The following is a 23,499-nucleotide window of genomic DNA, read 5'->3' as shown; positions in this document are numbered from 1 at the left end:
GGGAAGACCCGGTAGAAGGAACAGAAGCCATCCTTCGACCAGAGCAGTAACGGAGAAAATTACGCAAATGCCCCTGAACAACACCACCCGCACAGGCGGGCAAGCACAGTTTTCAGGAAGACGGGGCACCTTAGAGTCAAGTCAAGGTCTGAACCAACTTATCCAGATCTTTGCCAAACAAGAAAGACCTTCAAAAGGGAAGTTTTTTAAGCTTAGCCTTAGACACCACGTCCGGAGTCACAGGATATGGACCAAGCCTGGAGTCACAGGTATAGGCGGCCACACCTAGAGCCATGGATTGCAAAACCAGGGCACGACGGACAGTGTAGAGATACTGTGGTCGACTCTAAAATCTACCCTGCAAGAAGCAACCAACCTCTACATAAAAACTGTGAGTAAACGACAGAGAAATAATAGACCCCCGTGGTTCTCCGCAGAGATCTCGGAACTAGTAAAGCAAAAGAGAAAAGCATTTGTATCCTACAAACAATCACAATGACCAGAAGCTAAAGAAACCTATCTGGTAAAATCTAGAACTGTTAAAAAAGCAGTCAGGAATGCCAAACTCCGGATGGAAGAAAATATAGCTAGGCAGATTAAAAAAGGGGATAAATCCTTTTTCAAGTATGTTAGCGACAGAAGAAAGAACACAGACAGGATTGTGCGCCTAAGGAAACCCGACGGTAACTTTGTAGACTTGGACTCAGATAAAGCCGAACTACTCAATAGCTATTTCTGCTCAGTCTTTACCTGTGAGGCGCCGGGATTCGGACTGCAGCTACAGACAAGGGGGTGCTCGGAGGACCCATTCCGAGATTTAGAATTTACCGCGAGCAACGTCTACCACAAGCTATCGAAGCTAAAAGTGAACAAAGCCATGGGACCGGGTAATCTACACCCCAGCCGCGCTTTTCAATCTTTCCCTAAGCAAGGGAAAAGTCCCCTTGGACTAGAAAATGCTAACATCATTCTGCTCCACAAAAAGGGATGCAAGTCAGAGGCTGAAAATTACAGACCGGTGAGTCTCACATCAATAGTGTGTAAACTTATGGAAACGTTGATTAAAAACAGATTGGATACGATTCTGGATGACGAAAGACTGAGGGATCCCCATCAGCATGGATTTACGAAGGGAAGGTCTTGTCAATCCAATCTGATAAGCTTCTTGACTGGGTAACGAAACAACTGGATGGGGGAAAGAGTCCCTGGATATTGTGTATTTAGACTTCAATAAGGCTTTTGATAGTGTCCCACACCGTAGGTTATTAAACAAGATGAATACGATGGGACTAGGAGAAACAATGACTGCATGGGTTAAAGACTGGCTTAGTGGTAGATTTCAAAGGGTGGTGGTAAATGGTACTCCCTCAGAAACGTTGGAAGTGACCAGTGGAGTGCCGCAGGGCTCGGTCTTGGGTCTGATACTATTTAATATCTTTGTAAGGGATCTGCCTCAGGGACTTCGAGGTAAAATTACACTATTTGCCGATGACGCTAAGCTATGTAATGTTGTGGGCAGCGCAACTGTGCCCGACACTATGAGTCAGGACCTGTATTTACTGGAACACTGGTCTAATACTTGGCAACTGACTTTTAATGCCAAAAGGTGTAAGGTTATGCACCTTGGTAGAGGTAATCCCTGCAGAACATACACCCTGAATGGTGAAAACTTAACAAGAACTGTAGCAGAATGGGACCTGGGTGTAATCATTAGTAAAGATATGAAAACTGCCAATCAGGTGGAGAAAGCTTCAGCCAAGGCTAGACAAATGCTGAGTTGCATCCGAAGAAGTTTTATCAGCCGAAAGCCTTAAGTTATAATGTCGTTGTACAGGTCCATGGTGAGACCTCATCTGGAGTACTGTGTTCAGTTTTAGAGGCCACATTATCAAAAAGATGTGAAGAGAATGGAGTCGGTTCAGCGAATGGCCACCAAGATGGTCTTAGGACTTAAGGATCTCCCATATGAAGAATGTCTAAGCAGGCTGCAGTTATATTCTCTTGAAGAACGCAGAGAAGGGAGACATGATAGAGACATTCAAATATCTCACGGGCCCTATTGAGGTGAAGGAAGATATCTTTTTCCTTACGGGTCCCACGGTAACAAGAGGGCATCCGCTCAAACTCAAGGGTGAGAGATTTCATGGTGACATCTGAAAATACTTCTTCACCGAAAGGGTGGTTGATCGATGGAATGGTCTTCCACGTCAGGTAGTTGAGGCAGTAACGCGCTCGACTTCAAGGGATGATGGGATAAACATGTGGGTTCGCTCCGGGGAAATGCTTAGAAAGAGGGTTCTTGTTGAGGGAGGGTTCTTTGAGTGGGTAGACTTGTTGGGCCGACGGCCCTTTTCTGCCATCATACTCTATGTTTCGATGAAGCCCGCAGCAGATAATATATGGCATCCGAGAGATTAAGAAGCGCCCAGCTCAATCTTAGCTACCTCCTGATCCACCAAGGACTAGTCATTAGACTCCTGGTCAAGAACATGCTCGAGCAACCAGACCGCCACACATCGCCGCCCGGACCATCAGGGCAGCCACATCAAAACACTGCATAAGAAGAGACTCTATCCTACGATCCTCAGAGTCCCGCAAAGCCGAGCCGCCCTCAACCGGCACCATATGCCAACACGCAATGGCCGAAACCACTGCATCCACCACAGGAGATTTCAAGGTATCCCTATTCCCATCTGGAATGGTATACAGGTGGGCCATAGACCATGCAAAATGAAAAGGCGTTTCCAGCGCCTTCCATTGTGCGAGCATAATAGCCCAAATATCCTGTGCATAGGAAAAGAGCAGGAGGCTGAGCGGATCCCCTGAAGCAGGGGGTCCACCACACGCGGGGGCTCCTTTGTGTCCTCCTCAAAACGCAAAACCGAGGACACCTGAAGAATAAGCTCCTGGAGCTCTTCCCGCTGAAAAATATGCACCACTGCTGCATCCTCGCCAGCTGGTAGCTCCATAAAAACACCCACCAGCGCATCCGTTCCCCTGAAAGGATCTTGGGGATCCACCAAGAGTTCAAGTCCTCACCAAGTGAAAACGCTTCCCCAAACAAAACAATCATCATCCAACGAGACCCTCAGCTGCTTGGACGAAGGTGGGGGAGACTGGGTCGGAACTGGCGCTGAGGGGGGGGTGAACAGGGGTGGACACAGAGGGCGAAAAAAACCCTGAAAAACCCGAGACACCCCAGGTAGGAAACATGACCCCTGGCCACCTGAAGCTAAGCCTTCCACAAGGCTAACACAAAATCCGGGGGGAAATCCCTTGGCGGCACATTAGGACTCACTGCTAAAGCAGGAGATCCAGCAGAAACCTGCTGCTGTCCAGGGGAATGTTACCTGGCTGTAGACAAAATGGAGGGGCCTACAACAGCAAAAGGCTTGAACTGCCCCAGCAGCAGCGGTAAGGGAATCCCCAATACTACTGGTGATAAGGAAAACCTTATTTCCTTGACTGATGGCGGCTGGGGAAATCTCTGTGTGGGTGGTAGGAGAAGCCTGGGTTTCTCCGCCGACGCGTGAAGCACTCACAAAGCTGACAAGGATTCTCCTTCGTGGCGGCCGGCACACCTTGAGCACAGGCCGGCCACATCGACCTCACATCTAGAGCACAATGAGCACTTTTTCATTTTAAATGCTACTAGCAGAAAAGAAAAAGTGCAGTTAGCAATTAAAGTCAATTGAAGGCTTCTCTTCAGACCGGCACTGCCTCAGCATTTTTTTTTTAAACTTGAACAGACCCTATTGGCTATTGGTAACGGTGGCAAGGCTTACAGCTGTAGCACCTCTACAGCAAAAATTGTGGGGAAATGGGGGTAGGGACTTGATCCGTCGAGTGTGGCACCCCCGAGGTTGGATGGACCCCCAAAAGGGTCCCCCCAAGACAGTGGCGTACCTAGGGGGGGGCGGGGGGGGGCGGGCCGCCCCGGGTACCAGCCCTAAGGGGGTGTTCCCGGCCTTGCCGTTCAGTCCCCCGCCACCCCCGAAGGACCGCTCGCCCCCCTGGCCTCCCCGCACCACCTATGAAACAGCCGCAGCAGGATCGCGAAGTCAGCGTCAGCATCCCTGCGCTGCTTCCTACGACGCGATCCCGCCCCTCCTCTGACGTCAGAGGAGGGGCGGGACCGTGGCGCAGGAAGCAGCAGGGATCGCTGACGCTGACTTCGCGTTCCTGCTGCGGCTGTTCATAGGTGGTGCGGGGAGGCCAGGGGGGCGAGCGGTCCTTCGGGGGTGGCGGGGGACTGAACGGCAAGGCCGGGAACACCCCCTTAGGGCTGGTACCCGACGCTGACTTCGCGATCCTGCTGCGGCTGTTCATAGGTGGTGCGGGGAGGCCAGGGGGGCGAGCGGTCCTTCGGGGGTGGGTCGGGGCATCAGGCCTTCAGGGTGGGGCGGGCGGGCAGGCAAGCAGGCTTTCAAGGGGGAGGGGGTGGACAGGCAGGCAGGCAGGCCTTCAAGGGGGACAGGCCTTCGGGGGGGGTGCAGACATTCAAGGGGGTGCAGGCCTTCAAGGGGGGCCAGGCAGGCCTTCAGGGGGCTGGTTGCAGACCTTCGGGGGGGGGTGTAGGCCTTTGGGGGGGTGCAGACCTTCAAGGGGTGCAGGCCTTCAAGGGGGAAAGGCAGGCAGGCAGGCCTTCAAGGGGGGGACAGGCCTACAAGGGGGGGGACAGGCCTACAAGGGGGGGGACAGGCCTACAAGGGGGGGGGGCAGGCCTTCAAGGGGGGGTGCAGGCCTTCAAGGGGGGAAAGGCAGGCAGGCCTTCAAGGGGGGACAGGCCTACAAGGGGGGGGGAACAGGCCTACAAGGGGGGGGACAGGCCTACAAGGGGGGGGGACAGGCCTTCAAGGGGGGGTGCAGGCCTTCAAGGGGGGTGCAGGCCTTCAAGGGGGAGACAGGCCTTCAAGGGGGGGAAAGGCAGGCAGGCAGGCCTTAAAGGGGGACAGGCCTACAAGGGGGTGGGACAGGCCTTCAAGGGGGGGACAGGCCTTCGGGGGGTGCAGACCTTCAAGGGAGTGCAGGCCTTCGGGGGGGGGGTGCAGTCCTTGAGGGGTGGGGTTTAGGCCTTCAGAGGGGGACAGACCTTCGGGGTGGGAGGTAAAGTCCTTCGGGGGGTGCAGGTCTTCAGGGTGGGGTGTAGCCCTTCGGAGGGGGGACAGACCTTCGGGGGAGGGGGGTCCCTGGTGTAAAAGTACACAGAGGGAGAGAGGGAAGGGGGGTTCAAAGATACATGCATATGCCAGACTTTGGGGGTTAGAAATAATGGGTCTAAAAAACAGAGGAGTGGGAGAGAGATGGTGCATAATGGGATTTAGGGAGGGAAGGAACAGAAAGGGAGAAGAACTTGGAAACAGGGGATGGTGTGGAGGGGGGGATAGAGATACTGGATAGGAGGATAGTTGGGAACAGAAAGGGAGAGATGGTGGATCCTGGGGTGGTGGGGAGTTGAGAAAAGGTGAATCTGTGGATGGAGACAAAAAAAAGGAAAGATGCCAGAGCTCCGGGAGAGGGAAGGGAAACGGAAGGGGAGAACAGAGATGGCAGACGGATGGTTAGCACGGAGAAAGGAGACCCTGGCAAGCAAGACAACAAGAGCCTGGGACCAACAAGATTTGAATATTGATCAGAGAACAAAAGGTAGAAAAAATAATTTTATTTTCTGTTTTGTGATTACAATATGTTAGATTTGAAAAGTGTACATGAGACAGCTTGAAATGGGAACTTTTCTATTTTTGTGAATGGCAAGGCTGAGTTCAGTTAAAATATATGCTTTATAAGAAAATATAATAATGTGTTTTATAAAGTTTATAAGCATTACTGGCATACTCGGTGAGGTGTTCCTAGTGTTGGTGGTGGTGGTAGCATGTCAGTGTGTTGAGAGGAAGAGGTAGTCTGGGAAATTCTGCTGAGGCAAACTCTGGGCCCATTTCCACCCCCAGTTAGTCCACTCCACTCAACTGGTTCACACACTGAGTGGGTCTTTGGGTGTTATTTCTGGGTAGTTGTTTTAGAATCTCTTCCAGTGGTTTGTCAGTATCTCCTTCTGGTCCAAGGAAGGAAACTTTGTCAACCTTAGCATTGACCTTCAGAATATGTTTGTAACAGCGCTGCTTGTGTGGCATTAGGCTATGTAGTGATCGAAAGAAAAAAACAGACCTTTGCACATTTTTTGCACTATATGGTGGGTGTATGAGGAGATTCATTTCCTGCACAGTTAAGTCCATTTTTTCTACTGAATAATAGTATAGGTACAATGAAAGTAAATAGCAAAAATGTTTGAGTAGATAATTAAGGAAATCTTTTTCATATTGCTTGCTTATGGACTGGGAAAAAAGACTGTTCAAGCAAATGTCTCCAGAACTGCTTTAATGGAAAAAATGTGATTTTTTTTTTTTAAGTACTTTGTGAAATTTATTGTTGTTGTGAAATTTATTGTTATACTTTGTTTAAACTTAAAAAGCGGTGTCATTAACAGTGAATCTAATCGAAAAATCGATTCAACAGGGTGAATCGGATCGAATGAAATATTTTTCTCTGAATCGGCAGCACTATTGGCTACCATGAGAATGGGCTACTGGGCATGATGGGACCATTGGTGTGACCCAGTTAGGCTATTCTTATGTTATGTTCTCATCTGTAGGGGCCTTTGTTTTCACTTCTTATTTTAATGTATTTTTTTCCTGGGAACTTATCAGTGTTTTTTTATAATGGGAACAAAAATGGAAGAGAATTAATGTGTGTGGAATGGGGGGGGTAACTAATTTCTTCAGCTAAATAATTCAATCCACTTCAAACAGACTATAGGAGAACTCACGCACCATTCACACACCCTCCAACCAAAAAACGTCAAAAGAAAAAAAAACTGTTCGACAACCTCCTAGCCATTCGAGCTGCAACACTTGACCCCCAACTCTACAACCTATTGACCTCGACCACAAACTACAAAACCTTAAAAAAAGAAATAAAAACCCTTCTATTAAAAAAAACACATAAAACCAAACTAACATAATCAGAACTGTCCCAAGCATCACCTGCAACTACTCCATATGTACTTCTGATGTCATGACAATTCAGACATAATTTATGTTATGTTATGTTTGGAATAATGGTTACATAAATGAGGTTCAATAAAAGAAAATTTTCTGTGGGAGCATTTGTTGGAACTTCTGTTATCCTGATTTCTTCTATCTGTGGGCTTTCTTTAGCTAACCTACTTATCTGGGGCTTTCCACTTCTGCAGCTGCCCTTTTCACGGTCCACTTTGCGCTTGCACTCTCTGGGGAGGGGGGGTTGGGTCTGGGCTTGGTGGGGTAGGTGTGTCTGGTAGTTTTGTCTGGGTGGTGGCTGGGTGTTTCTTGGGTGCTTGTTGTGCGGATTGGTGTGTCTGGTGAGCGGTCTGGGTGTTGTTGCTTGTGGGGGTTTTTTTCATTATAAAATATGGCTGAGGGTCTAGTCCGGCTTATTATTCTTGTGGGTTCTGGGGTGGATTTGTTTGCTTGCCCCAAGTGTTTTGGCCTTTTGTTGTGTATTGCTATGCCTCTCATTGCAATTTTCTCTTGGGAGAGGCTTGTTCATGCTTGTTGTTGCTGTTACTCTCATTCTGTGTTCTTTTTGATAATGTATAAGTTTCTGTACAGACCATGGATTGCTTGTCTGGACCTTTTGCCATGCTCAATAAAAATACTTTGGAAAAAAAAAAAAAAAAAAAGAAAATTTTCACTGCCTGTTTCTATTCTGACCATTTATTCCATTTCCATGGTTATTGCAAAAAAAAAAAAAAAAAAAAAAAAAATTTTACATGAGGGGGGGGGGGGGGTGTCAAAAAATGATGGGCCCCGGGTGCCCACATACCCTAGGTACGCCACTGCCCAAGATCAATCTGGCTCCACAGATGGGAACCAGAAGGCCACTAAACCAATTCCAACAGCCTTACACTAAACCAGGGAAGACTGTACAGGCTTACCACCTCCACATGCCGGAGACTGAGCGCAGACTGATTGTACTTGGGACTGCACAGCCCATTTGTATTTCAGCCAAAAGGTATGTCTCAGTCTCCACCTGCTGGTCATGGTAAGCTATAACCCATCAGTGAGCTGTGCCATTCTGGAGAGACGCTTAAGAACTAATGTTTTATTTCCGTTTATTATTATTACATATCTGTTACAACATATGATGTACTTTGAATTGTTTGTTCTTTGCTATTACTGTTTGCAGCTTGTTTTCTTTCTACATTTTTTGTATATTATAAATATTCAGTAAAAAGATTTAATTCAGAAGACCAATGAAGGCATGAAGGGTCTGTAATACTACCCCCTAACCATCACTTAACTATACTCAAGACTGTCCTTAGTTATGTATTTCATATTAATTGTTTTAAGAAACTTATCTCATTCTATTGTTTGTTTTACTTTATCTCTTTATAACACCATCGGATGTACTTATGTTTAGCTGTACATTATTAGGACAATTTCTGCTGGAAAAGGGGATAGAGGGGTATAAATAGAGGATTTACTGCACCAGGTCCTGGACCTGTTGGGCCGCCGCATGAGCGGACTGCTGGGCATGATGGACCTCAGGTCTGACCAAGCAGAGGCATTGCTTATGTTCTTATGCTAGATCTTAAAAGTTAGTACATAGTAGATGACAGCAGATAAATGAAAATGGTCACATCCAGTCTGCCCAACCTGATTCAATTTAAATTTTTAATTTTTTTCTTAGCTATTTCTGGGCAAGAATCCAAAGCTCTACCCAGTACTGTGCTTGGGTTCCAATTGCCGAAATATCTGTTAAAACCTACTCCGCCCATCTACAACCTCCCAGCCACTGAATCCCTCCCTCAGCCCATCCCCCACAAACGGCCATACACAGACAACGGTAAAATCTGATGGGCTGCTGTTGCAGCCATTATTGTAGCAATTTCAAAAAGGCAAGTCATTCTCCAAAAACCTTGCATGCAAATGAGGTTGGCGGAGAATAGCAAAACCCAATTTGAAGATCAGCAGGAGGGATGCCCACTACCTCCTGCTGCTGAAGTCAAGCAACACCCCCACCCACACACACACATGGCAGTGGGAGAGATGCCCACTCCCTTCTGCCACTGAAGTCAAGTACCACCCCCCTCACAGCAGCAGGAGAGATGCTTACTCCTTTCCACCGCAAAGCAATGTCCCCTCCCCTGACACGCCCTGTGCCTCCAACGACCTCCCCCTCTCCCACCTCCTTACCTGGCTGGAGGGATGCCTACTCTGGCCAGCAAGCCCGCCTCTTCAAAATGATGGGTCTTCCCCTCCCAGGTGCATCTTGGGATGCGCAGGGTAGGGGACCTAAGATTCTGATTAGCCCAGGTTGCTTAAGGGCCCTCAGCCAAACAGAACTTTAGGCCCCTCCCCAATGCATCCCAGAATGCACTGGGAAGGAGAAGGCCTGCTATTTTGAAGAGGCGGGCTTGCTGATGGAGTGAGTAGGTATTCCTCTGGCCAGCCATCATAAGTAAGGGAGAGGGGCAGGGGTTCATCGGAGGCATTGGGGATGTCGGGGTGCGTTGTTTGGTGGCGGGAAGGAGTGGACACCTCTCTCGCTGTTGGGGAAGGGGGGTGTTAGCAGTGTTGGGTGATTGTGCGATGCGACAGGAGAGACAGGGCATCTCTCCTGTAGATCTTCAATTTGGGTTGTATTTTTTTATTGTCTGGGGGGGGGGTATTGTCAAACCTTATTTTCCTGTTAGTGCCTGAGCCAATCAGCACTCAGGTACTGCTCAGAAAGTAAGGCAACGACAGCTCAGACCTGTCAGCAAATCTTGGCCGCGAATCTGGCACAACAAGGTTAGAGAATCACTCGGTAGTTATAGAGAATCACTCGGAGTGCTCATTTTAATATTAATGACCTCATTGTACTACATTTGCATGGTAGTATCAGAGATTGCTAGAAATCTCAGAAAAGATCTCGGTAAGCCATTTTGATAATCTGCCACTAAAATACATGCACGCTAAACTGACTGAAACCGGTTTAGTGAGCATGTTAAAGGCAGATTTTAGTTTTGAGAATCTGGCCCTTAGTTTCTCAACCATTTTGGTGTATTCTCATGAAACGCAGTATAGCATAAAAACTGTAAACAAGCAAATAAAGAAAATTCTATCTTTAGAGGGAAGGGAGGGTAAGGTAAAGTACAATGCCCCCTCCCAAATTACACTGCCTAGGAAGGGACCACAAGTTATAGGACAATATGTTTCAGGCACAAAGAAAAGGAAGGGATTGGTATACACACCAGCTCTGAGCTAAGCTCCTGCTTCATGCGTTGTTTGTCACGAGGGTGAACACCTGGGTCCCTCAGGTACCGCACAGCTTGTGAGATCAGCAAATAGAAGCAGTTCTCCATAGTAAACATCAACAGAGACCTACATGAAGAAAGACATAGCAACTGACATTTCCAACCATGAGAATCCAGACAGTGACAGTGGAGAGCAGGTAAAGCTAGGATTTTCAGTTTGAGACTGTTCCATTACGAATAACAACTCAGACACTATAGCAGACTTTGGAAGGAAAGGAGGGGCTAAACTATTTGCTTGATCCTGTCTGTACAGCAACAACCCAATGCAATATAACTTTTCCATTGAAAGCTACACCATTGCCTACTTAAAGCTTGTATAAGCTATAGTCGGTGCCTTTATGCTGCCTGTGCCCAGGTCCCCTCATCTAACACTCACTTGTGAGTCTTGTTCTCTTCAGACGACGTATAGAATCTTGGAGCTTGAGATGGAGGATCCTTCTTCTTATCTATCTGTTCCAGAAAGGAAAGGACCATCTCATTCACCAAACAGAGAAAGAAATAGTGTACCAGAAAGAAAACCTAAAACATATTCCCATCACTTGCAGTGGAGGCTTTTTCTTTATGTCCCAAGCAGGACTGTACACAGTTCAGAGCCGGGGGTGAAGATCATACCTCTCCTAGCATGGTCAAGGTAATGTTAACAGTGGCCAGCAGAGTTCCAAATGAAGGTGGAACATCAGAATCAAAGGCAGGGGTGGTGAAACTCAGTGCAAAGAGAAGATTATATTCAGCAAGGTCCAGTGACTGCAAGAAAAGGAAGAAAGAACAAGAGTCAGCTCCCTTCCTCATCCTGGCCAAGAATCGTTCATCTCACCCTGTCATTAGTAGCTTTCTTGGTGTACTCTTAGAAATGTACCTGATCAAGGAGGATCTGGCAGAGGTCAGGGGTGAAGTGTCTCAAGGCTGCTAGAGTCTTACTAAGGATCTTCAAGAGACTGTATTGTACACTACGCAAAGCTCTCTTCTCTAAAGCATCTGTTTCAGGATTTGGCTGCTTGGAAGGCGTCTGAGGAGTCCGCTGCACACGCGGTGTTATTGCTGAGGGAACAGACTCGCTGTTCTTACTCTGCAGCAGAAGCAAGAACCAATTTCAGAATTTTTTAAGACGGCTGCAAGGCATAAACAAACTCTCAATAGCAGCATCATGTTGCTGATACTGTTCCAGAGAAGCAATTGAATCCTACTGACCCCCATGTACACACTGCCCAGTGCGAGCACACCCCACCATATGATCCCCAAGCACTTTTACCTTCATAGACTACACACAAAGAGCATACACTAGCATCTTCCTCTTCCTCAAAAGTAGGGGCTGCATACAGGGAACACTCACCAGCATCCTCCCCTTTCATAGTAACATAGTAAATGATGGCAGATAAAGACCTGAGTGGTCCGTCCAGTCTGCACAACCATACATGCTCCATAAATTAATTATTTAGTTTAAATGATCCTTTTTCTTAGATATTTTTGGGCCAGAAACCCAGAGCCCTGCCCAGTAGTGTGCTTAGGTTCCATCTACTGTAGTCTCCATCAAAGCTTACTTTAGCCCATCTTAACCATCCTAGCCATCGAAACCCTCCCAAGCCCGTCCTTTCCTACATGCAAAGGCTGCTCCAGGGAAACATTCCACACTATCCTCTTTTTCCTCACACAGTGATTGCCCCAGGTGAGATTTTCCCAGCACCCTCCCTTTTCTACAAGGTATTTTGCCCCTTTTCTCTACAATGCTTCAGGATAGTATTCCTTAACACCTTCCCCTTTCCTCCTGCAATTTTTTAACCCTTTCTCTAAACTCTAGAGGAAATGTACCATTCCCTTAATGTCCCTTACCTGAAGGTAGTGTTGAAGCATTTTGTTGCTGTGGAGGAGACATGTGCAGGCCTGGCAGAGGTAGCAAAGATTCACCTGAAACAAACAGCAGAGGAAGAATCTTTCAGGTCACAAGAATCTCACTATCAGGTTAACACAGACGCTGAAACCAGGAGTTTTCTAACCATAAAGTCATCTCTCTCTCCCCACCTTATAATCAATTTTAGATTACATCTTGGTATAAAGATGACACAGCCCAGAAAGGAGAAATTACCTGTTAATTTTCTTTCTTTTAGTCCCTCCAGACCAGCACAGAAACTGATGGGTAACAGCACAACACGACCAGCAGATGAAGACTGAGACACAAAAATCTGACTGTAGTCTAAGTGGGCTGTGCAGTCCCAAGTACAATCAGTCTGACGAATAGCCATGCAGAACTAAGAACTGTGAACTATAACAGCAACAGCACTCCCAGAAGGAGAATAGCAACTAACAGAGAAATACAATTGGATACTGATTAGAATAAGAACCTTCAAAAACGTCCCACAGCTCGCCAGCTACACCAGATGAACCAAACACTGCTGTTCTTTTAATCTCCCCTAACAACCCAGACAAAAAGACACTGCAGAAAAAAAACATACTCTTCACGCATACTTCTGAATAAAGACGACAGGGCGGGGTCTGTGCCAGTCTGGAGGGACTAAAAAAAGAAAATTAGCAGATAAGAACCTAATTTCTTCCTTCTTTATTATCTCTCCAGACCAAAGCAGTACCCATCATGGGTGGAACCCCCGAAGGGCAGCCACAAGAACACTCTCTCTGAACATCGTGTCCTGATGCGCCCGAATGTCCACACAGTACTGTCACACAAAAGAATGGAGAGAAGACCAAATCACAGCTTTACAGATGTCCACCGAAGGTACAAGAGAAGACTCAGCCCAAGAAGCTGCCTGACCTAGTGGAATGAGCTTTGAGAAATTCAGGAACAGGTTTCTTTTAAAGAAGGTTAGCTGAAGCGACAGCCTCCTCGATACATCGTGCAATAGTAGCCTTAGAAGCACCATCCCCCTTTCGAGGACCCACTAAGAGAACAAAAAGACGATCTGATTTCCGGAACTCCTGGGTCTGCTGAACATAAGAGCGAAGGACCCTACAGATATCCAATTTGCGCAACTGCCTCTGTTCCAAAGGCCCTTCCCGACTACCTAAGACTAGGAGGATTATGGACTGGTTGATATAAAAAGGTGAAACCACCTTCGGCACGAAAAGGCCTGCAGTTCGGAAACGTGTCTCACAGAAGTAATGGCCACTAGGAAGACCATCTTAAGAGTAAGATCCTTCAATGTGCAGGAGCCAAGAGGCTCAAAAGGAGGGCGCTTGAGCACGGAAAGAACCAGATTGAGATCCCAGACTGGAGGACATAAAAATTTTGCTGCCTTCAAAAACCGAACCACTTACGGAAAAGAGGCCAAACACCAACCATGCAACAATCTGTGAAACACAGACAAAGCCATAATTTGAACCTGGAGGGAGGACCAGGCAAGTCTCCTATCCAGACCATCCTGTAAGAACTCCAAGATATGAGGCAAAAAAGCACGAAGAGAAACCACACCACGCGCAGAGCACCACTCCTCAAAGAGACACCAAACTCGTATATAAGTCCGAGAAGTGGAAAGTCTCCGGGAACCCAAGAGGATGGAGATCACCTTATCTGAATAACCTTTTTTACTTAGGCGTTCCCTTTAAAGAGCCACGCTGTAAGACAAAAAGGACCCGGATTGAACATTGAATGGGGCCCCGAGTCAAAAGGTAGAACGAGAGGGGCAGCAGAAGAGGGATCTGCTACAAGAAGATGAACCAGATCTGCATACCAAGGGTGGACGGGCCAGGCCAGAGCCCTAAGATCACACGGCTGATGTGATAAGCAATGCGAAGAAGGACTCTGGGGGAATAACATACAGAAGGCCGTCCGTCGGCCAAGGCAGCAACAGAGCATCCAGCCCCTCGGCCTGGTAATCTCTGCAGCCAAACTGAAGAACCTCGGAAGGTGTGACATTGACACCACATGGCCATTAGGTCCATAACCAGCCGGCCACAAGCACTACACAATCAAATCAAAACTGCGGGACCTAGACACCACTTGCCGAGATCGAGGCACGTGACAACTGAGGAAGTCCACCTGGACATTCTTCACTCCCGCTATGGGGGAAGCCAAGATCTCCAGAAGATGAGTCTTTGTCCAAGCAGAGAAGCTTCCTGCTCCACCATTCGACTCTTGGTTCCCCCTTGACGAATGACATAAGCCACGAATGACATAGCATCGTCCGAGAGAACCCGAACTGATTTGACCTACAGTAACATCTGGAACACTAGTAACGCCAACCGGATGGCTCTGGTTTCTAGAACATTGATCGACCAGGACGCCTTCTCTGGAGACCAGTTGCCCTGAGCCGAGTAACCGAGACACTGAGCTCCCCAACCGAGGAGACTGGCGTCCGTAATAAGCACTGTCCACTGAGGCTGATCCAAACTCACTCCCTGCACCAGGTTGGAAGACTGTAGCCACCAGTGGAGATTACAATGAACTAACCTCCGAAGCGGAATTAGAGAGTCCAGATCGTGCATCTGAGGTGACCACAGCTGAAGAAGGCATACTGAAGGGGGCACATGTGAGCCCGAGCCCACCTGATCACATTCCAGGGAGGCCGCCATCGATCCAAGACCTGCAGAAAAATCCTGTGTCTGATGATCACAGACAATCCATCAGGAAGCAAATCTATGACTGCAACTTGCACAATTAGGCCTCCAGAAGGAAAGACTTTCCCCAGGCAAGTGTTCGAAGAGAACCCCAATGATACACCAGACACTGAGACAGCATCCAACTGGCTTTTGGACTAGCTGACCACCCATCCCAGCAACTGCAGGAATTCTACAACCCAAGTCATAACCCCGGGAGCTCTCCTGAAAGGACTTTGTTTGAATCAACCAGTTGTCCAGATTAGGGAATGAACCAGGATGCCCTCCTTGTGGAAGACTGCCGCCGCCAATTACCACCATCATAATTCCTAGTGAAGTCCCATGGAGCCGTGGCCAGAACAAAAGGAAGGTAAAAAACTGAGAGTGCTTTCCCCAAATTGCAAAGCGAAGGAATACGCTGATGGGAGGCCTGAATCGGAACATACAGGTAGGCCTCCATCAGATCGAGGGAAGTCAGGAACTCTCCAGGCTGGACTGCCAGAATGACAGATCTCAGGGTCTCCATGCAAAAAGACGAAACCCGGAGCATTCTGTTGACACCTTTCAGATCCAAAATGGGATGAAAAGACCTCTCTTTCTTGGACACTACGAAGTAAATGGAATAGCTGCCGGTGTGAACCTCCTGAGGGGTAACTGGGACCACCACTTAGTTTGAAGTCGAGCAACCTTTGCAGCTTTTGACGAAAAGCCTGCTTCTTCCAAGCTGCCTGAGAAGAGATGAAACGATCTATCAAGGGCTGGGCAAACTCCAGAGCATAACCGTCCCAAATTACTTCCAGGACCCACTGATCCGTTGTGATCTCGGCCCACCCCAGGTAAAACTCCCGCAACTGGGCTCCCAGCGACACCAGGGGAAGGGCAAGGAGTCATTGGACCGAGCGGAGTCACGAAACACACAAGCACACACCCCAGCGGGCACGCTGAAAGGACTGCCTGCACTGAAAGAAACAGCCCCTGGAAAAGAAGTCATCTCCCGGCCAGGGCAGAATCAACAAAAATCATGCAAATGCCCCCGGGCGACGCCACCGCACAAAGGCGGGTAAGAATGGTGCTCAGGAAGATGAGGCACCTTAGTCAGTCAAGGCCTTAACCAACTCGCCAAACAGGAAAGAACCCCGAAAGGGAAATTTACTAAGCTTAGCCTTAGATGCCGCATCCACCGACCAACCCCAGAACCACAGGGTAGGCGAGCAGCCACTCCGAGAGCCATAGACTTGGCCGAAGCCGACTTATGGTGCATGTGCAAAGGGGAACCCTGCTCTCTGGCATTCAAAGCAGACAAGGATGCTCCTTTGCGGCGGACAGTGCACTTCATGCACACACCGGCTGCATCAACCACGCGCCTGGAGCACAATGAACACTTTTTCAACTTAAAAGTGCCCATTGTGAAAACCGCAACAGGGAAAAAGAAAAAGTGCTGGTTAGCAAAAAAATTCTATTAAACTTAATTGAAGGCTTCCCTTCAGACCGGCACTGCCTCAGGACTTTTTTTTTCAATACAACTTTAATTTAATTTGAGCATACCCCACTTGCTCTCTAAGTTATATGCCTTTCTGGTAGTTGGTGGCAAGGCTTACAGCTGAGACACCTCTAAATTAAAAATTTGGGGACGTGGGGGAAATGGGGGAGGGACTCAACCAGTTGAGTGTGGCACCTCCAAGGTCAGGCGGACCCCTGAAAGGGTCCTCGAAGCTCAATCTGGCATCACAAACAGGGACAAGAAGGTTAAGTTAAGCAAAATCCAACAGCACTACACTAATCCATGGAAAGACTGTACAGGCTTACCACCTCTACCTGCTGGAGACTGAGAGCAGACTGACTGTACTTGGAACTGCACAGCCCACTTGTACTACAGCCAGAAGTTTGTGTCTCAGACTCTATTTGCTGGTCATGGTGAGCTATTACCCATCAGTTTCTATGCCAGTCTGGAGGGACAATAAAGAATATAAGTTAACAATGCATATCAGGCATAGGGCAACCAGCAGCATCATACCTGAATGTCCCTCATCAGCTGTGGTAGGTGGAAATGCCATTCCTTGATGAAACTGGAGAGCTGGAGCAAGAACCCAACCGTATGATCAGCCTCTTCCAAACAAGCCAGACTCTGCACTGTCCGCACTGCAGTGAGGCACTGAAGACAACCACAATGATATGTCAAAACACGAATATTAAACAGACACACCCATTAGGAACCACTGAAGGAAAAATTAGGTCTTACTCATAATTTTCTTTCCTTTTGTTCTTCTGCTAGTAAAAATATGCAATGGTTCTAAATCAATAATACTTTTAAAGCATTTATCACTCTAACTATATTTACAGTCAAGGATTTTAATAATATTTATTATTTTAATTATATCTAAAGCTAAATATTTAATTTTGTTTATTAAGTGAATATAATGTATAAAGTTGTTTCTAATGTGATATATTCTTATCTTATGTTAATATTTTAATTCATTGAAATTATTTTATTTTCATAATTTGTATAATTTAGGATTTGGTTAATATTATTTTTGTAGATTTTTTATGTTGTAATATCTTTTAGATGTGTTATTTATCTTTTGTTTTTATATGTACACATTACGACTCCTAACACAGCTCTATGTCGAGTCTTTAATTTACAGTGGTTTTAAATAAATATTCAACCTTAACCTACCTCTGGTAGTGTGGGTTTTTTTTGAAAATCATTTATCTAACCTTACTCCTCTTGACAAATGCAGACCCTTGCAATAAAATCTCTGGCAGGGAAAGGAAGAGGGCACCTAGGAACAGGTTCTGCCAAACAATAGTCAGAATCCTAACGGAGTTTAGCGGTATATAAGAAATAAATTACATTACATTACATTACATTTATCACTGCTGACTTGTATATTCCCCAGTGACCCAGAGTCCTCTAGATATGACTCCCAGAAAAGCAGAGCTAGAGCCAAACTGGTCTAGGAGCAACAACCAAAAAGCAGAAGTTGTGAAGCACATCCACCACCTGCTGAAGATAAGAAAATATAGGGGCTGCATACTTGACTTAAGAGAATACAGAATTGTGTTGTGTTCTATATCTCCACCTGCTGGTTAACAGACACAATACCCACAAGTTCTGGAATAGTCAAAAGAATAAAACGGAAGTTTCACTTTCAGCTATATTTGGTAAATAACACAACACCAGAACATAAGATTTTGTAGCAGGAAAATATGCTCAACCTAAGTATAACTGAGACCCAGATCTATATCATTCTGTTCTCCTGCATGCAGTCTTACTTGAAGTATCCTCTCCTGATGGACTCCCACAAAATCAAGAGCCTCCGTCAGAAAATTGTAGCGCAGAGTCTCGAGCAAGCGTTCCATCAGGGACATGGAGAGGCGATAAACCCCTGGCCATGAGGGTGCGTCCAAGGACTTCCTAAAAGAGGTTGGTACCTGAATCAAAAAGGATATGCGTTTTCAGTAAATGAGACGCAGAGCTTGTCGCTGCTCCCCCAGACTATGCAGGAGAAGCAAAAACAGGACTTACCTCCTAATTTTCTTTTCTGGACCAGTTCAGAAGCATGAATATATTTACCTGCCAGCAGATGAAGACTGAGTCCATAACCAGCTAATACTTCTATTGACAAAATTAGCTACAACTTTATCCCCCAGGAACTTGGGACAAGAAACAACCCAAATGAGACGCAGAGCCTTTTGCTGCTCCCCCAGACTATGCAGGAGAGGCAAAAACGTCCAATGCCCTCCAACAAGCTCTGCAGGAGAGGCACAGCCTCCCAGTACTCTCCCATGAGCTCTGCAGGAGAGGCAAAGCTACCCGTTGCCCTCCCCATGAGTTCTGCAGGAGAAACAGAACCACCCACTGCCTTCCCCATGAGTTCTGTAGGAGAGAAAAAGCCACTAGCTGCCCTCCCACAAGCTTTACAAGAGAGACCGAAGCGGGACTTTCGGCTGCTGCCATTTTGGCATGGCTATTTTTGTGCTACTGTTTGGGCACAGGAATTTTTGCCACAAAAATTCTGGGTGCATGAAATGTTGGACACACTCACTACCGTAGAACTGATCAGGCTTCCTGAAGAACTGCCCTTCTTGGTTCACCTGCTCTCCAGCCCTTTTCTCTTTGCTTCACCCCTTCTCTTCCTCATCTCCCCCAACCTAAGGAGGCACTTCATCCAGATCCCTTCTCGAGGAAAAAGAGTGGCACTTGTTCTTGGTGGGGGAAGCATAGCTGCAGTTGGATGCGGGGATCAGAAAGCAACAAGCAAGCTTGCATAGCAGCTGACAATTGCTACTTTCTGTTTTGTGTCCTGGTCCAGGGGAGAAGGTGTAACAGGCAGCCAGAGCATTAAACAGATTCTGCACCATTGGGTAAAGGCAATCTCAGCTGCAGGGACTGGGCTCAGGACTGATGCAGCCAAATCTGTGCTAGGGCTACTCACACCCTGCTCGCCCTACCTCAAGAACAATAAGGCCAGCTCCACCCCCACCCACTTCACAAGCATCCAGAATTCCTGTTTGATACATGCAGGCACTGCTTCACAGATGGTTTGCTGCTAATCTGTGGCTCTGCCACATTAATGTAATTCCAAATACCTTGGCGGAGCAGGCAAAGTTAAGCAGGCTGATTCTACCTGGCAGGTTGGGACGTTATCATAAACAAAACACAGCTCACTGCAGCCAGTAATCCTTGAACAGAAGGGAAATGTGGGCTGCCCTAAGCAGTGCCTGTGAGGGAGGACAGAACAGGCTTCCTGAAAAACTGTCCTTCCTCACAGGAACCACCTGGGGCAGCCCACATTTTCATTCTGCTCAAGGACTCCCGGCTGCAGTAGTGAGAGGCCAGTTTGAGCTTTTGCAGAAAAGGTGTGACCTGCCTTAGGATGTGTGCCTGATCAGCACACAGGAGGTAAGTGCATGAGAGGGGGGAACTTGGATGTCCAAAATTCCTGCACCCCAAATTCTTGCAATAAAAACTCCTGTGCCCAAACAGCAGCACCAAAAGCTTGCGTACCTGGACAGTCACAGCTATCCTAAGTCCTCTTGAAGGTGCCACATAGGAGAAAGCAGTAGCACATTGGGTACTTTCTTATGTTACCCCTTTAATTGTGCTTAATCTGTATTCTGGAGATACCTCTCCAAACTACGGTATAAACAATTTGTGCTCATGGAAACTTATCTCTTATACAGAAACTGATATAGACACAGCTAGGCCAGGTTCCTGAAAGTGTAGTTACTTACCTGTAACGTAGGTTCTCCGTGGACAGCAGGATAGTCAGCCACATATGGGTGTTGTCCCAACACCTCCCAATTTGCGGATAAGCTCTCCAATAGCTCAGAGAGATTTTTTTTTTTTTTTTCTGAGCACGTGCAGTGCCCGGGCCCCACTGGGCATGCCCGAGCCCTACCCATTTCCCCCTGCTTCCCCCTAATCCCCAGGATGTTCCTAGCTGTGGCCGGGTCGGCCGTATGGGGAGGCGGGTGGGTTGTGTGGCTGACTATCCTGCTGTCCACGGAGAACCTACGTTACAGGTAAGTAACTACACTTTCTCCTAGGACAAGCAGGATGAGTCAGCCACATATGGGTGACTCCCTAGCCGAGGGATGTACCGACTGGACCTGCGCCTTAGCGCTTTGTGCATCCCTCGCCTGGCTGTGGAGGCCGAGCCGGGCAGGGTAATCAGGCAAAGCAGGTAAAGTTGTGGAAACAAGGTTTTAGATAAAGTGCTGTGTTAACTGAGCAATAATACTCACAGAACAATGAACTGGTCAATGACAATCAATAAACAGTGAGACACCAACTGGTCAACAGTGACCATTCGTACTTGCATGTGAGAATTCATACTTGCCTATTCCACATTCAGTCTAGACAGGAGTGCTGGAAGACCTACTTAACTCACAGAACAGCGAAAACTGGTCAATGACAATCAATGAACAGTGAGAAAACCAACTGGTCAACGGTGACAATTCATAACTGGTCAATAGTGACAATTCGTACTTGCATATGAGAATTCATACTTGCCTATTCCACATTCAGACTAGACAGGATTGCTGGAAGACCTACTTAACTCTCAGAACAGTGAAATTGGTCAATGACAATCAATGAACAGTGAGAAACCAACTGGTCAACAGTGACAAATCGTACTTGCATGTGAGAATTCATACTTACCTATTTCACATTCAGTCTAGGAAGGAGTGCTGGAAGACCTACTTAATCAATATCTATAACACCCTACTTGAACAGTGTTTGTCAATATTTATAACTCCCTACTTGATCAGTGTTTGTCAAGGCTGTGCTAGTGGTTGCTGTCCCTCCCGGGAGGGAAGAGCCACTTCCAAGACTGCTCGGCTGAATGCATTTGGAGCGTGGAATGCTATGTCGAGGCAGTAGTGCTTGGTGAAGGTGTGCATGGAGGACCAAGTGGCTGCATCGCAGATGTCGCCTATTGGTGTGTGGTGCAGAAGTGCCGTTGTGTTGGTTATGGTTCTGCGCTGGTGGGCATTGGCTCCCACCTGCGGTTGATGCTGCGCTTTTCTATAGGTGAAGGGAATGCACTCTTATATCCAGCGCGAGCGCCTGCGTTTGGTGGCCGGAAGTCCTGGTCTGTTTTGGTCGTAGGAGACGAACAATTGAGGCTTGTCTAATCTGCTGCATAGTCAGGGCCCGCACACAGTCCAGGAGGTGTTGCTGAGGTGGCAGTGTGCCTCCCTGTGGGGAGATGTAGAGGCACGCTGAAGCCACCTTCGGCAAGAATCGGGGGTGGGTTCTGGGTACCACCCTGTTCTCATGAGGGAGTGTGTCGGTAGACACGATGGTCAGGGTTTTCCTAGCCAGGAATACGGGATCTGCCTCCCCCAAAGGTTTGAAGGGGTCGAGGTGAGATGATGCGGCACCAAGTTGAGGTCCCATCCGGGCGGTGGTGGTCTGGCCGGTGGGTGCAGATTGGACAGTCCCTTCATGAAATTTTGTGATTACTGGATGCCTCGACAATGGTTTGCTGTCTAGGCCAGCGTGGTATGCCGTGATTGCACTTAGGTGGACCTTGATGGAAGTGGGTTTTAGGTCCCCCTGAGATAAGCTCAGTATGTACTGCAGGATGTCCGGTATGGGGCAGTTGTAGGGGTCTCGCTGCGTGTCTGTGCACTGGTAGCGGGACCTTCTCCCTTTCAACCCATAGCGTTTTCTGGTTGAAGGTCTTCTGGCTGCCATAAGAGTGTGCTCCACGTCTTGTGGTAGGTTCATCCTCTCATCATCCATGCGGTCAGGGCTAAGGAACGCAGGTCGTGCTGGAGGGTAAGGTTCCCGCGTTGTGTAATGAGAACTGCACTGATCGGGAGCGGGGAGAGGTGGGTGAACCACTATCCCTTGCCGGAACAGGAACCATGGTTGCAGGAGCCCGAACAGGGCAGTCATGATCACCGTTGCTCTGTCCTGAAGAATCTTCTGCAGGACTTAGGGTGTTCCAACTCATAGACAGACCGTCGGGGCTGAGACGGCGATGGGTTGATCTCTTTGCGCAGAAGGTCGAGTATTTTGAATTCGGTTCGGTTGCAAACAGGTCGATGCTCTGTGTGCCCCAGGTGCTGAAAATCTTCTTCATCGCCGCTGGGTTGAGACACCACTCAACGGGATCCAGCTGGTGGCTGAGTCTTTCTGCCAGGTCGTTCTGCTCCCACAGGAGGTAAGTTGCCTGGATGGGGCATTGAATGGAGTTGGAGAACTCCCACATGTGGCAAGCTTCCTTGCATAGCGAGGTCGACCCTGTCCCTCCCTATTTGTTGATATAGTGCAAGGCCACCTGGTTTTCTGTTTGGGTGAGGACTGCCCTGCCTGTTTGAAGGTTTCGAGGGCATTCCCTAAGGCCCTGAGCTCCAGTAGGTGGGTAGTCAGAGGTTGGGTACACTGGCCCAGTGACGTCTGGAGGTGCACTTTCAGGGATCACATGAGTAGTCTGGTGTGCTGCACAACAAAGACCGGAGCGTGCTGTCGATGAGCTGCTGGCAGGGATGCACTGGGCCAGGGATGTCATGGCATCGATCTGGTAGTCCCGTAGGACAGCCTTTGGTCTGCGTGGTGTTGATGACTGCCCAGATGAACGATATCCCCTGGGTGGGTATCAGGTGGGATTTCATGTAGTTGATGAGGAACCCCAGTTCTGGAGGAGGGTTATGGGTGGTTGACGGGGCTGCCAGCTGTCGAGATAAGATAGGAACGCGCACTCCCTTGAAGGCGAGGATGTGCCACTGCCACGCACTTTGTGAACGCTCTTGGAGCTGTTGAGTAGTCCAAGGGGCAGGAACCTTGTACTGGAGGCGTCTTGTCTTGCTTTAGAAGCGACGATGGCCTCCTGTGGGCTGGGTGCATGGGATACTAGCCAATACTCGGGCTGTAACAGGGCCAAGACTGTACCAGAGAGTGCGTCTGGACCTTGTGTATGCATCTGTTGAGCTTACAGAGATCAGGAACGAGCGTTGTCCTTGTCCCATGGTGACGCGGGGGTTCCTGGAGTAGAAACCCCTTGGTGATCTCCTCTGTTCGTCACCGCCTCTATTGATTCTGCCGAAGCAGGTCCTCTCCTTGCTGCAGGAAAGGTTGGGTCGTCAGATGGAGGGTGCCCCGCCCACTC

General features: G+C 48.0%; 1 protein-coding gene across 5 annotated transcripts in view; it reads right to left on the bottom strand.

Moving 5' to 3' along the window:
* NUP188 (nucleoporin 188) overlaps positions 1 to 23,499 on the bottom strand; it is a 198,761-nt gene that overhangs the window by 5,221 nt on the left and 170,041 nt on the right. For 4 of the 5 annotated variants that reach the window (XM_033962010.1, XM_033962011.1, XM_033962013.1 and 1 more), the window contains 7 exons: positions 18,152 to 18,310; positions 16,893 to 17,030; positions 12,164 to 12,238; positions 11,193 to 11,402; positions 10,949 to 11,080; positions 10,713 to 10,786; positions 10,274 to 10,403 (listed from right to left, as the gene is read on the bottom strand). In XM_033962010.1, coding sequence (XP_033817901.1) covers positions 10,274 to 10,403; positions 10,713 to 10,786; positions 10,949 to 11,080; positions 11,193 to 11,402; positions 12,164 to 12,238; positions 16,893 to 17,030; positions 18,152 to 18,310 — 918 coding nt within the window. Of the gene's footprint in view, positions 1 to 10,273; positions 10,404 to 10,712; positions 10,787 to 10,948; positions 11,081 to 11,192; positions 11,403 to 12,163; positions 12,239 to 16,892; positions 17,031 to 18,151; positions 18,311 to 23,499 lie in introns of those variants that run through there. The other variant, XM_033962012.1, reaches the window with a different exon arrangement.

This window comes from Geotrypetes seraphini, chromosome 10 (genome assembly GCF_902459505.1).
Source record: "Geotrypetes seraphini chromosome 10, aGeoSer1.1, whole genome shotgun sequence".
In the NCBI taxonomy this organism is placed as follows: domain Eukaryota; kingdom Metazoa; phylum Chordata; class Amphibia; order Gymnophiona; family Dermophiidae; genus Geotrypetes; species Geotrypetes seraphini.
Note: the sequence above shows the minus strand (reverse complement) of the source record. Positions and strands in the feature narration are given on the sequence as shown.